This window comes from Triticum aestivum, chromosome 1D, assembly GCF_018294505.1.
Source record: "Triticum aestivum cultivar Chinese Spring chromosome 1D, IWGSC CS RefSeq v2.1, whole genome shotgun sequence".
NCBI classification, from domain to species: Eukaryota; Viridiplantae; Streptophyta; class Magnoliopsida; order Poales; family Poaceae; genus Triticum; species Triticum aestivum.
In genome coordinates, this window is record NC_057796.1 from 465296615 (window position 1) to 465308443 (window position 11829).

At 45.0% G+C, this 11829-nt stretch overlaps 2 protein-coding genes across 2 annotated transcripts; one reads left to right on the forward strand and one right to left on the reverse strand.

Annotated features, from left to right (window-relative positions):
• The first annotated feature begins 1747 nt into the window (after positions 1-1747).
• LOC123183006 (F-box protein At5g49610) lies at positions 1748-4236 on the forward strand. Its single transcript, XM_044595727.1, has 2 exons — positions 1748-1877; positions 2311-4236. The coding sequence occupies exon 2, from the start codon at positions 2368-2370 to the stop codon at positions 3703-3705; it is 1338 nt and encodes a 445-aa protein (XP_044451662.1). The 5' UTR covers positions 1748-1877; positions 2311-2367; the 3' UTR covers positions 3706-4236.
• Positions 4237-5494: 1258 nt separating this feature from the next.
• Positions 5495-11829, reverse strand: LOC123175982 (putative F-box/kelch-repeat protein At1g12870). The gene is made up of 2 exons (XM_044590418.1): positions 11782-11829; positions 5495-7335 (listed from the first exon to the last, which is right to left on the reverse strand). Exon 2 carries the CDS (start codon positions 7137-7139, stop codon positions 5697-5699), a length of 1443 nt encoding a protein of 480 aa, XP_044446353.1. The 5' UTR covers positions 7140-7335; positions 11782-11829; the 3' UTR covers positions 5495-5696.

The window sequence follows — 11829 nt, forward strand, 5'->3', positions numbered from 1 at the left end:
AATCACACAAACATCAATTTGGTAATGTAAAACATTCATGAACAAGAGGCTCACCACAAGGTGGTGCCGGCGACGGAACGGTGCGGGCGATCGACTGTGGTTACGACGGAGATTTAGAAGGCACTAAGTAAACCACACCTACATATGCAAACTAAGTGTTAGTTTTGACCACAAATTGCATATAAATCAAATACTAGCACATATATTTTCTACCAAATTACTAAACTCATAAATTAATCACTATACAAAGCATTGCAAGAGCTAATCTAGCAATGAGAGATGAAAGGACAAAGTTGCTAACCTTTGTGATCATTTGAATGGATGGGGGCCTTCAAATCTTGATAAATTTTGGGCAAAATGTGTGATGAGCTCGAGAGGAACAGGGGAAGAACAGAGAGGAGAGGGGAAAGGGGAAGAACAGAGCGAGCTCAGGTGGACGAAGGGTTTATGTAGGACGACCTTTAGCACCGGTTCGTGCCATGAACCGGTACTAAAGGTGCTGGAGGGGCCCCGGACTGGCAACATCCTGCCACCACTCACTTTAGTACCGGTCCGTGGCACGAACCGGTGCTAATGGTCGGCCACAAACCGGTACTAATGAAAGCGGCTGGCTAGCCGTTGGAACCGGCACTAATGCACACATTAGTGCCGGCTCAAAAGCAAACCGGCACTAATGTGCTTGACATTTGACCCTTTTTCTACTAGTGTGGCGCGCTCCCTTTTGGAGTCACTACCATGGTTAGCTCCCCATCCCCTGAGGAACGCACACAACTTAGCCGCCGCCGCCGTCCAGAGCTCAGTCGGTCCCCTTTGGGGGCCCAACTGGGCCATAATACTATCCCACCGCGCACGTATCATGCCCTCGAAGCCTTCTGCTTCAAACCAAGCGGTTTCGAAATAAAACTTACTACTGCGACGAACCTCATCCTCCCCTGAGGAGAAAGTGTGTGATTTTATTCAATACAAAATACATATAGCTGGAAAAAGCCAAGATGAACCGTCACGATAGGCCTGATCATCACCATGGTCGGGCAGTGTTTTCTCTTTTTTTTCTCTTTTTTTCTTTTTACATTCATGAAGATTTTTTTAAAATTCGCGAACATTTTTCAAGTTCTTGATTTTTTTTAAATGTGAAATGTTTTTTGAGTTTATGGTTTTTTATGTTAATGTTTTTTTAATTCATGAGCATTTTTCATATTCCTTAAAAATAGATTCGTGAACTATTTGTGAATTAATGAACATTTTTTTGTTTGGCAGACTTGTTTCAAATTCGTGAACTTTTTGAATTCATGATTTTTTTAAGTCATGAATATTTTTTGAATTCGTAAACATTTGTTCGAATTCGTGAACATTTTATCAATCTGGGAAGATGTTTTAATATTTGCAAACTTTTGGAAATTAAAATAAAACCGACTGCGACATACTCCCTCCGTTCCATATTAGTTGCCGCTCAAACGGATGTATCTAGCAATAAAATATGTCTACATACATTCATTTCAGCGACAATTAATATGGAACGGAGGGAGTATGTTTGATGTATTAAAACCAACCGACATAAAAGACCAGGTGAAAAATATGTAGAGAGAGAGAGAGAGAGAGAGAGAGAGAGAGAGAGAGAGAGAGAGAGAGAGAGAGAGAGAGAGAGAGAGAGAGAGAGAGAGAGACGCGCGTCTGATCGCGCGCTGGGCCTGGCCCATTTACAGCACGTGTTACTGATCCGGGATGGAACGAGCCTTTTTGCGTACTCCAGCCCGTCCCTCCCGCGAGAAGAGAAAAATCCTCCAATCTTTGTTAGTTGCCGTAACCCGCACCTTCGCCGATCCTCCAAGCCAAGAAATTCTTCCTTCTTCTCCGCTCCACTCCAGCGGATTCGCTTGGTAAGGCTCGGATCTGCTGTTTCTATTGCTTTCGTCTTCAGTCAGATCTTTGTTGTGATGTAATCGCCCAGATCTGTCTTGCTCAAGGTCGATCTATTCTGACCCCCTCGATTTTGAGGTCTATTAACCTAAAGCTCTCGCTGTATATTCTTGTTTTGGGATGGTAGTATTATTGCTAAGAGCAGTCGTTTTATTTATTATTATTTTCAAGGTAAAAGCAAAACTAGGTTGATCTTCCCTGTTCGTCTCAAAGCAGAACAAATAACTACTGTCGGTGTGAGGGTGTTGATGGAGTCCTGCATTGTGTTTTTCTGTCTATTCCCCGGCTGTCAGTTTATCATTCCAACAGAAAACTGGGGTTAAGTATTACCCATTGAGGTTCACAAGTACTAACACCCAGATTATTGTTCCCTTTTGTTGGATTTCACTGCAGATCATCTTCCTGTATCACGGTTAACTGGCCACAAACAGACCCTTAGCTTGGGGTGACATGGCGGATAGCAGCAAAAGGAAGAGTGCGATGCAATCCTGCAGCGAGTTTGCTAATAATACTGTGGTTCTCCCAAGCAACAAGAGGAAGAAGGCTGCTGTATCTCTTTCTACTCTGCTGCTTCCTGATGAAATGATGTTGGAGGTGCTACTTCGGCTCCCTGTCAAATCCATTCTCTGCTTCCGGGTCGTCTGCCGCGCTTGGGCTGCACTATTCTCCTCCGAGGATTTCTGCAGCCTCCACATGGCCGTCTCTAAGGTGGTCAGACCAGCACCAAAGCTACTCATGCTTGTCTCACCCACAACAGGACTGAACTCCACCGCAATGTACTCATGCTCGCCGTCAGGCTCCAGAGATGACTTACACTTCACAGTTGACACCGCACGCCGCAATTCCATGGGAATAGTGACGCCCTCGACATGCCATGGACTCACCCTTCTATATGATGATGCCGCGCCCGCTTACTATGTTTGCAATGCAGCCACACGGGCAATCACACGTCTGCCACCTCACAGTACTCCAACATATCGTTCCGCTGCTGGACTGGGATTTGATGCCCAGACTAGGGAGTACAAGGTGGTGAGGTTGATCACTGGGGGTTGCGGTGACAAGGAGAGGAACAGGTGTGAAGTGTACACGCCTGGAGCTGGTTGCTGGAGACCGGCTGCCGGTGGAGGAGTACCTTTCAGGTTGTCCAGGTATGCAATTTCTGCAGCTATACATGCGGCGACGCACAAAGTGCCACCGGTGTTTGCCAATGGATTACTACACTGGTTCATCGGTACTTCCCTTATCGCCACAAGGACAAGAGCTCCCATCTTAACGTTTTCCTTGTCGGGCGAGACCTTCGGATGTGTCCGATCACCACCACCCTTCTGGACATCAGAAGTGGACCTGCACTACGGGTCAGAAAAAGAACACCTGGTTGTGATGGATGACCACCTGTGCATGGTCCGTGACCTTCGCAATACAATCCCTCGTGATGGCACTTTGGAGATCTGGAAACTGCTGGATTATAGCCCTGGTGAATGGTCACTGTATCATCGAATTCATTTGTTCGGGCACGTGGGGATATATTTACTTGATGTGTTGGCTGTGAGGGTTGTTGGACTCATTGGCGGCTGCAGGTCAGGGAAGAAGATAGTCATTGCTTCTAGCAAAGACAAGTTCCCCGGCCAGTTTGAGCAGAAGCTTCACACCTATGACCCTAGGTGTCAAGCTCTAGAGACCATCCTCTCCGTCACCGAGACACACACACATACCAGGCCTGCTTCAACATTCAGTTTATTTGATGAGGAGAGCCTTGTTCAAGTGCATAATAAACCAATGGATAGCTAGCCATGCAATCTACCATGGCTAATGCATGCCACTAAATCAGACAGACATAAGGTCTAAACTTTTGTGCAACTAGCTGCTCAGATTGATTTTTGACTGGAAATTTTATTCTGTAATGCATTAAACAGTAGAATATGGTGAATAGACCAAAGGTCACTGTTGTGGATATCTTCTATCACCCGAAGTACTTCAAATCTCGTCGATATTATACCTACAACATGTATTGTGGCGGTTCTAGCTTTGAAGTTGGTTAATGTTATACCTGAGGTAAGAGAAGCTCAGCCAAAGTGCTATCTTGAGGCGATGAATTTCTTTTTGGTTGTTCATGCTCCATTCATTTGAAAAGAGTATTATTTTGGTAACACGACACAGAATGATGTATGGGAAATTAGTCTGTAAAGAGTAGTAGTTTGACAAGAGCTAAATTCTTGTTGTATTAGGTCTGTAACATTTGGGCTCAGAAATTATCAGTTTGGTAGATATATGGCGAGGATAAAAATGTTGAATGCATTGATTAATGAAATTTCTCAGCCACAGTTTTGTTGGGCGTCTGAACATTTTAGAGATTTCTACATTCAACCTTTCATGTTGGAACTAAATTGTCCCAGTTCTCATGCATGTGGGTGTTGTGGTAGGGACATGATGAGATCATGATGATTGGATTAATTTCCAGGTTAATTTGGGTACCCATCAAGTTAGTGTTCAAAGTGGCCAATATTTTTGTCTACTCTGTTGTCTGCTTAGCTAGATGGTCACATGTTCAGAACCACTCTTAACGACACAATGATCATGGTAATTGTTTGCACTGTTCTACGCGTTGTAGTTATGCTTCTTCTATACTCTCCTTGAACATCTCCATCGATTGAATAATGCACTTTCCTGTTTGTAGTTTGCAAATATATCCATCTGATGTTTCAGTGACAAATGGATGATCAATAGATCAGGCTTTGTGCTTCAAATCCGTCTGACCGAGAAGGCGATGGCAAAGATTTATGCGGATCGGGCTTTTGATACGAAGCATCCATTCATGTCCATAATCTGTTCTGATCGTGCTTGCATAATTGTCTTTTTTGGGGGATTTTTTCAACAGTGTCTTCAGTAAAACGAATTGGAAGTAACACGACAGCCTAGGTGGTAATACTGTTTGTCGTTTACATGTTTTATGACATCCTAATAAGCTTAAACCAAAATCATGGAGATTGGGAACCTACCATACACAGGAGGCGGCACGCCCTCCCAATGATGTTGTGGTAGCATTGAGGAAGATTCGCCGGTCACCACGGTCGGCTGCCTTGCACGTCACCACTACTAGCAAGTTCATGCCAATAACGGGTCACCTCTTTTGTTAAGCAGTGCAAATAATACTGAACATTCTATCCAATTTATAGTAGAAAATAGTAGATCATGCTAACGGCAACTGCTACATCATTAGCAATTCAAAATCAACAAGGACTTTCAGATTTGTTCTTGTTTACCAAAACGTGACAGGAAAATGGATGAATAATTATAAAGTATATGTTTATGCATATCGTACATCGAAACAAGAGAAGGACATACATGTAAACTATGTTGGGTAACTTCATTGGATTCTTACCTGATTTTGAGTTAATTCATAACAAATGCACAATTAACTGTCTATGATTTTCCATTCACACAATGCAGCTAATTATCTATCGCCATCACAAGAATCAAGAAAGTCATATATCTTCATTATCCTGGGTGCTCGACTACTCGCAAAAAAAACATAATACTCCTACAAGCCAAACCACAAAAAACAAGGGCAACGACGACATCAAACATATTCAACATATTCTTCATACTTAAAGGTTGCGCCTGGATTTAATTGGGCATAAGGCAACATCCGAGAGTTACACCACAATCACGTGCATGACAACTATAATGTTAGCAAGATTCTTAAAGTCCTTCAATTACAGAAGATTTCCTCAACAGTGACTTTTTGTCTTTTAGCCTTTTAGCATAGAGACGTGGTTTCTTTAGCACATTTTTGAAGGCCAGGTTTTTATGCACTGGAGCAAGGCTCTCTTCATGTAAGCTGAATCTTGAACCAGGGATGAATCCTGTAAAAAAGGCGTGTGCCTCGGTGACTGAAAGAAGCCCTCTAGAACTTGACAACTAGGATCATATGAGTAAACCTTTTTCTGAAACTCAGCGTGAACCAAGTGATTGCTAGTAGCAATCACAATCTTCTTCCCCGACTTACAGTTACCAACACTACCAATAACCCTCACAATCTGTGGCTCGGCCAATTCACTTTTTACCTTTCCAAACAAATCAATTCGATGATTCAGCGACCAATCACCGGAGCCATAATCCAGCAGTCCCCAAATCTCCATGGTGCTACCATGAGGGATTATGTTGCGAAGGTCTCGGACAATGCATAGCTGGTCATCCATCACAACCAGGTGCTCTCCTTCTGACTGGGACGAGGAGGGTAGATGCTCTCTCGGTCCCCAGAACGGCGGTGAACGGACACATCCGAAGGTCTCCTCTGCGACAGAAAAGGATATGATAGCAGCGCTTGCCCTTTTGACGATAATAGAAGGATTGATCAACCAGTGCAGAAATCCATTGGCAAAGACAGGTGGTATTTTGTTCATCGCTGCGTGACGAACTGCAGAATTTGCAAACTGGGACCATTTGAAGGGTACTCCTCTAGTCGCCGGCCTCCAGTGATCAGCTCCACGTGTGTACACATCACACCTGATCGTCTCCTTCTCATCAGATAACCCATTGATCAACCTCACGACCTTGTACTCGCTTGTCCGGGCATCAAACCCCAGTCCAGCACTGGAACGGTATGTTGGAACGCGGTGAGGTGGCAGACGTGCGATTGCCCGTGTAGCTGCATTGCAAACATAGTAAGCTGGCGCAAAATCACTGTATAGAAGGGTGAGTCCACAGCATGGTGAGGGCGTCACTACTTCCACGGAGTGGGGACAGACAAAGGTGAAGAGTAAGTCATCTATGGGGCTTGACGGCGAGCATGAGTACATGGCAGCAGAGCCAAAGCTTGTTGCGTGTGAGAACATCAGTAGCTTCGGCGTTGGTGGTGTTGCCTTAGAGGTGGCCATGTGGAGGCTGCAGAACTCCTTGGAGGACAACGTTGCAGCCCAGGAGCGGCAAACGGCCCGGAAGCAGAGAATGGACTTGACTGGGAGCCGAAGTAGAACCTCCAATATCATGTCATCAGGAAGCAACGGTGCGCAAACTGATGATGCCCCGACCTTCTTCCTCTTGTTGCTTGGGAGCACCTCCGTCGTCTTCTTGTTCGTGGCCTCGGTGCAGGATTGCATGGCACTCTTCCCCTTGCAGCTACCAATCATGTCACCCCCAATGTTTTGACATGGACCAGTGGCAGAGCTCCGAACTGAAGGGAAGTCCACAAAATTTACAGTTATGACCCATTTTGCTCTCATATCCTAGTGAATTTCTACTGCTGGACTGCACCGGCCGTAGCAGAGTTTTACTTGATGTAGTTCCGTCACTGATGGGAACTACGGCGTGCTATACGCTGGCCTGAACCGATCAATTGAACACCAAGAAAACGTACAGGAGGAGGAAGAGCTGTCCCTCCCAATGTCTGCGGTGTCCAATATAATTCTGCAGGATGGTCTGCAGTGAAATCAACACAGGGGATTAAGCCGCATCTTGGACAGTACATATATAGGATATTTGTATATTGTTCCAAAACAGACAAGAAGTTCGGCCAAAATCCTTAGCAAAAGAGACCACCGATCTTGAGAAAGAAACGACGACAGCAAAAGTAACAAGTAGCAGCACAGACAAGTAGGTAGGCCTTCCTCACCAAGAACTCACTGCAGACAAATACGTCCGCTGGAGGAGGGGAACAATATCTTAGCTTTGTATGTAGGATTGGACGGAGGTGGGGATATGGCGGCTCACCCAAAGAAAGATGTGATTTTCTTGCAGGAGAGACGACTGGGCGCCTTGTTATCGAGAAGATGGGGAGATTTGGAGCTTTACCAGAGAAACCTATCCGGGTTTTCTTTCTTTTTTTTGAGGGGAGGGTTATCTTTCTCAGTTTTTTTTTTGTAGAAATAATTCTCTTCCTCAGTTGGACACTACTTCCTCCGTTCCTAAATATAAGTAGTTTTTTTAGAGATTCCAACCTGGACTACATACGGAGCAAAATGAGTGAATCTACACTCTAAAGTATGTCTATATACATCTGTATGTAGTCCGTATTGAAATCTCTAGAAAGACTTATATTTAGAAACGAAAGGAGTACTTTTTTTTTACTTTTAGGATAGGTGTTAAGGCATATCTCTCTAGATGTAGTTTTGGTGATTGATGACAACATGTTTGCGGACTAATCGTGTGCTTTGAGCATTTCAGAGATTCATCATTTGGCACGAGACGGTTTCTTTCCCCTCGGAGTGTCATTCAAGACGGTGTAGCTCTTTCGCTTCTTTTGGTGGATTAGTTTCGTAGGAGTCACCGTACTATCAAGAGGGGGTCCGCTTTGGTAAGGCTAGGGTGGAATCAACACGTACACATCCTCTTTACACCCTCTAAGCCTTTCCGCTTCATTGGAGATATCTTTCCTCTCCCTTTGGGCTGAGTCTGGTCCCAGCGGTAGTACCGCGGTACCCAGCGGTAGTACCGCTTAGGGGTCACAGGCGGCAGTACCGCTCCGCGGTGGGTCCTCAGCAGTAGTACCGCTACGGTACCAGGCCCCTACCGCGTCGACTCGAGGGGTCTTTTTCGTGTCGGATTGTGCGGTACTTCGCAGCGGCAGTAGAGCGGCAGTACCGCTCATGAGCGGTAGTACCGCCCTACCACCGCAGCAGTACCACCCGAGTCCGTATCTCCCTTGCCCTCCAATCTCCACGGTAGTACCGCTGTTCTCAGCGGTAGTACCGCTGCCTTATGCGGTAGTACCGCCCTCTGCGGGGCTGTTGTGGGGGGTAACGGTTGGATTGTTCCCCCCACTATATAAAGAGGTCTTCTTCCCCATAGTTGACCCACCTCTTCCCCCAAAAAGCTCCATTGTTGCTTCAAGCTCCATTTTCGCCCGATCTCTCTGCCTAGCCAATCAAACTTGTTGATTTGCTCGGAATTGGTTGAGAAGGCCCCGATCTACACTTTCACCAAGAGAAATTTGATTCCCCCCACTTATCCCTAGCGGATCTTGTTACTCTTGGATGTTTGAGCACCCTAGACGGTTGAGGTCACCGCGGAGCCATAGTCCATTGTGGTGAAGCTTTGTGGTGTCGTTGGGAGCCTCCAATTAAGTTGTGGAGATTGCCCCAACCTTGTTTGTAAAGGTCCGGTCGCTGCCTTCAAGGGCATCAATAGTGGAATCACGGCATCTCGCATTGTGTGAGGGCGTGAGGAGAATACGGTGGCCCTAGTGGCTTCTTGGAAAGCATTGTGCCTCCACACCGCTCCAACGGAGACGTACTTCCCCTCAAAAGGAAGGAACTTCGGTAACACATCCTCGTCTTCACCGGCTCCACTCTTGGTTATCTCGTCCCTTACTTTCGCAAGCTTACTTGTGTTAATTCCCTTGCTTGCTTGTGTGCTTATTGTCATTGCATCATATAGGTTGCTCACTTAGTTGCATATCTAGACAACCTACTTTGATGCAAAGTTTAAATTGGTAAAGAAAAGCTAGAAATTGTGATTTGCTCGGGATTGGTTGAGAAGGCCCCGATCTACACTTTCACCAAGAGAAATTTGATTCCCCCACTTATCCCTAGCGGATCTTGTTACTCTTGGGTGTTTGAGCACCCTAGACGGTTGAGGTCACCGCGGAGCCATAGTCCATTGTGGTGAAGCTTTGTGGTGTCGTTGGGAGCCTTCAATTAAGTTGTGGAGATTGCCCCAACCTTGTTTGTAAAGGTCCGGTCGCTGCCTTCAAGGGCACCAATAGTGGAATCACGGCATCTCGCATTGTGTGAGGGCGTGAGGAGAATACGGTGGTCCTAGTGGCTTCTTGGAAAGCATTGTGCCTCCACACCGCTCCAACAGAGACGTACTTCCCCTCAAAAGGAAGGAAATTCGGTAACACATCCTCGTCTTCACCGGCTCCACTCTTGGTTATCTCGTCCCTTACTTTCGCAAGCTTACTTGTGTTAATTCCCTTGCTTGCTTGTGTGCTTATTGTCATTGCATCATATAGGTTGCTCACTTAGTTGCATATCTAGACAACCTACTTTGATGCAAAGTTTAAATTGGTAAAGAAAAGCTAGAAATTGTTAGTTGCCTATTCACACCCCCCCCTCTAGTCAACTATATCGATCCTTTCAATAGGTAATTGCCCACGCGTTGCAACGGGGCAAAAATATTCTGATGGTTAACACCAATCTTGCACACACACACACACACACACACACACACACACATATATATATATACCCTTAAACTTCTCATGCACATTAATCAACATTGTCAATTCTGTTTTAATGCTAAATCACTTTTCTTCTTCCTTTATCTACTCTGATTCAAGATAATGTTCCACTAAATAAATTTATATATTTTATATACAAGGAAAATATTACTGCTTCTAGTGAAAAAACATTGTCATTAGTGCAATGTGAATTAGCAGTACTTGTTTAATTCTTTTAATTTTCCAGGCTATCAAATTTTATAAGAGTAGTTGTCTTTTCCTTTTTTAGGGGAAGAATAGTTGTCTTATGATTAATGACAGATGTAGGTAATCACATATAATATCAAACAACTCTTTTAAATCATTACACCACAAATTCTGTAAGTAAACTAAGATCTGTAATGCATTCTGGCCACCGGGTGAGCTGCTGGTGCTCTTTGCCTCCAGAAAATCAAGGAGCAAGCATCTAAACAACAAATCCCAGCCAATGTTTTTATTTTATCCGTTAGAATTACAGATCATCCTTTCACATTTATTCGAAGGGTGTGTCCATAATTCTTTGGCTTTATATTCTTTTCCAAATTTAAAAGCTCGTAAATGTTCGCACACTTGTTTGGTTAAACTCTCTGCTCGCCGGCGACGGGAAGCCAATAAACGAGTTCGTGGCACCACTGAACAAGCCCAAGTTGATCACAACAGCATCAAAGCTAGAACAGAATTTTAGTCATAGGAGCAACTAATCTCGGCAGCCATCTACACTTAGATGAATCTCTTTTCTCTTCAATGGATATTACATATTCTGTAGATGAATCTCCTTTTCTATTCAGAAATCAGTTTTTTTTTTCTAATCTCCGTAAGAAATGAATGTATGAGTGTGTGCAATAATGTGTAAATATGTACTGGTGATGCACAGTCCAGAAGTTTATTTCCTAGTACGTACATGTATATAGCTGCACCAAATTAAAAAGGGAAATAGTTCTAATGTGGTACAGATCATACCACCGAATCCCGCTAAATCTAAAAATAGTTTCTTTTTCTAATCTGTCATGTTTCACAAGAGCGATGTGGGGAAATCTGTCATGTATAATAAGTTTCAGACAGTTGTTATTTTTGCAACAGTTTTTTGCTGTTGGGATACTTTGGCTGGCACAAGATCAATTGCCAGACAAGAAGCCTAGTAAAGTTGATCGATGTGGCGTTCAGAAACCTAGGAAAGATGATAGAGCAATTGGGAGTATATATTCAAACCTCAAAATCAAATAATACCTGAGACATTCGTGGTACATAACCCCTCACCGTCCTCACCCTGGTCCTCGCTGCCCATGGTGACAGGATCCTAACGACACCACAATCTTCTTCCTCCCCTGTAGCCCCATGTGATTCAGGCACTGCCCGCCGTGCTAAGAGAGGAGTGAGTTGCTGGAGGGGGAGGGGGAGGGATCGAGGTTTAGAAGAATGCGCCGCCGCCATCGCCATCTAGCCAGATGAAGAGCTGGCCGAAACCTAGGAATCGCCATGGGGGGACAGGGGTATGAAGAGGTCGGTAGATGAGGGGATAGGGGGGATGGTTCAGATGCAGTTGCCGGAGGTGTGGGGGCACGGAGTCGGGGTTACAGAACAGAACAGAGGAGAGGATTCAGGAGGGAACCACGCGCGGTGACGGAGAGGGAAGAAGGGGAGCGTGGGAAGAGCCGGCGGCGGCATACCTGGGGCGGCGACGATGGGTGGAAGAGGGCGGCGGCGTACGGCGTGGG

Excerpts from the sequence above, each read along its gene's own strand:
- LOC123183006 (XM_044595727.1), top strand. The coding sequence starts at position 2,368 with ATGGCGGATAGCAGCAAAAGGAAGAGTGCGATGCAATCCTGCAGCGAG.
- LOC123175982 (XM_044590418.1), bottom strand. The coding sequence starts at position 7,139 with ATGAGAGCAAAATGGGTCATAACTGTAAATTTTGTGGACTTCCCTTCA.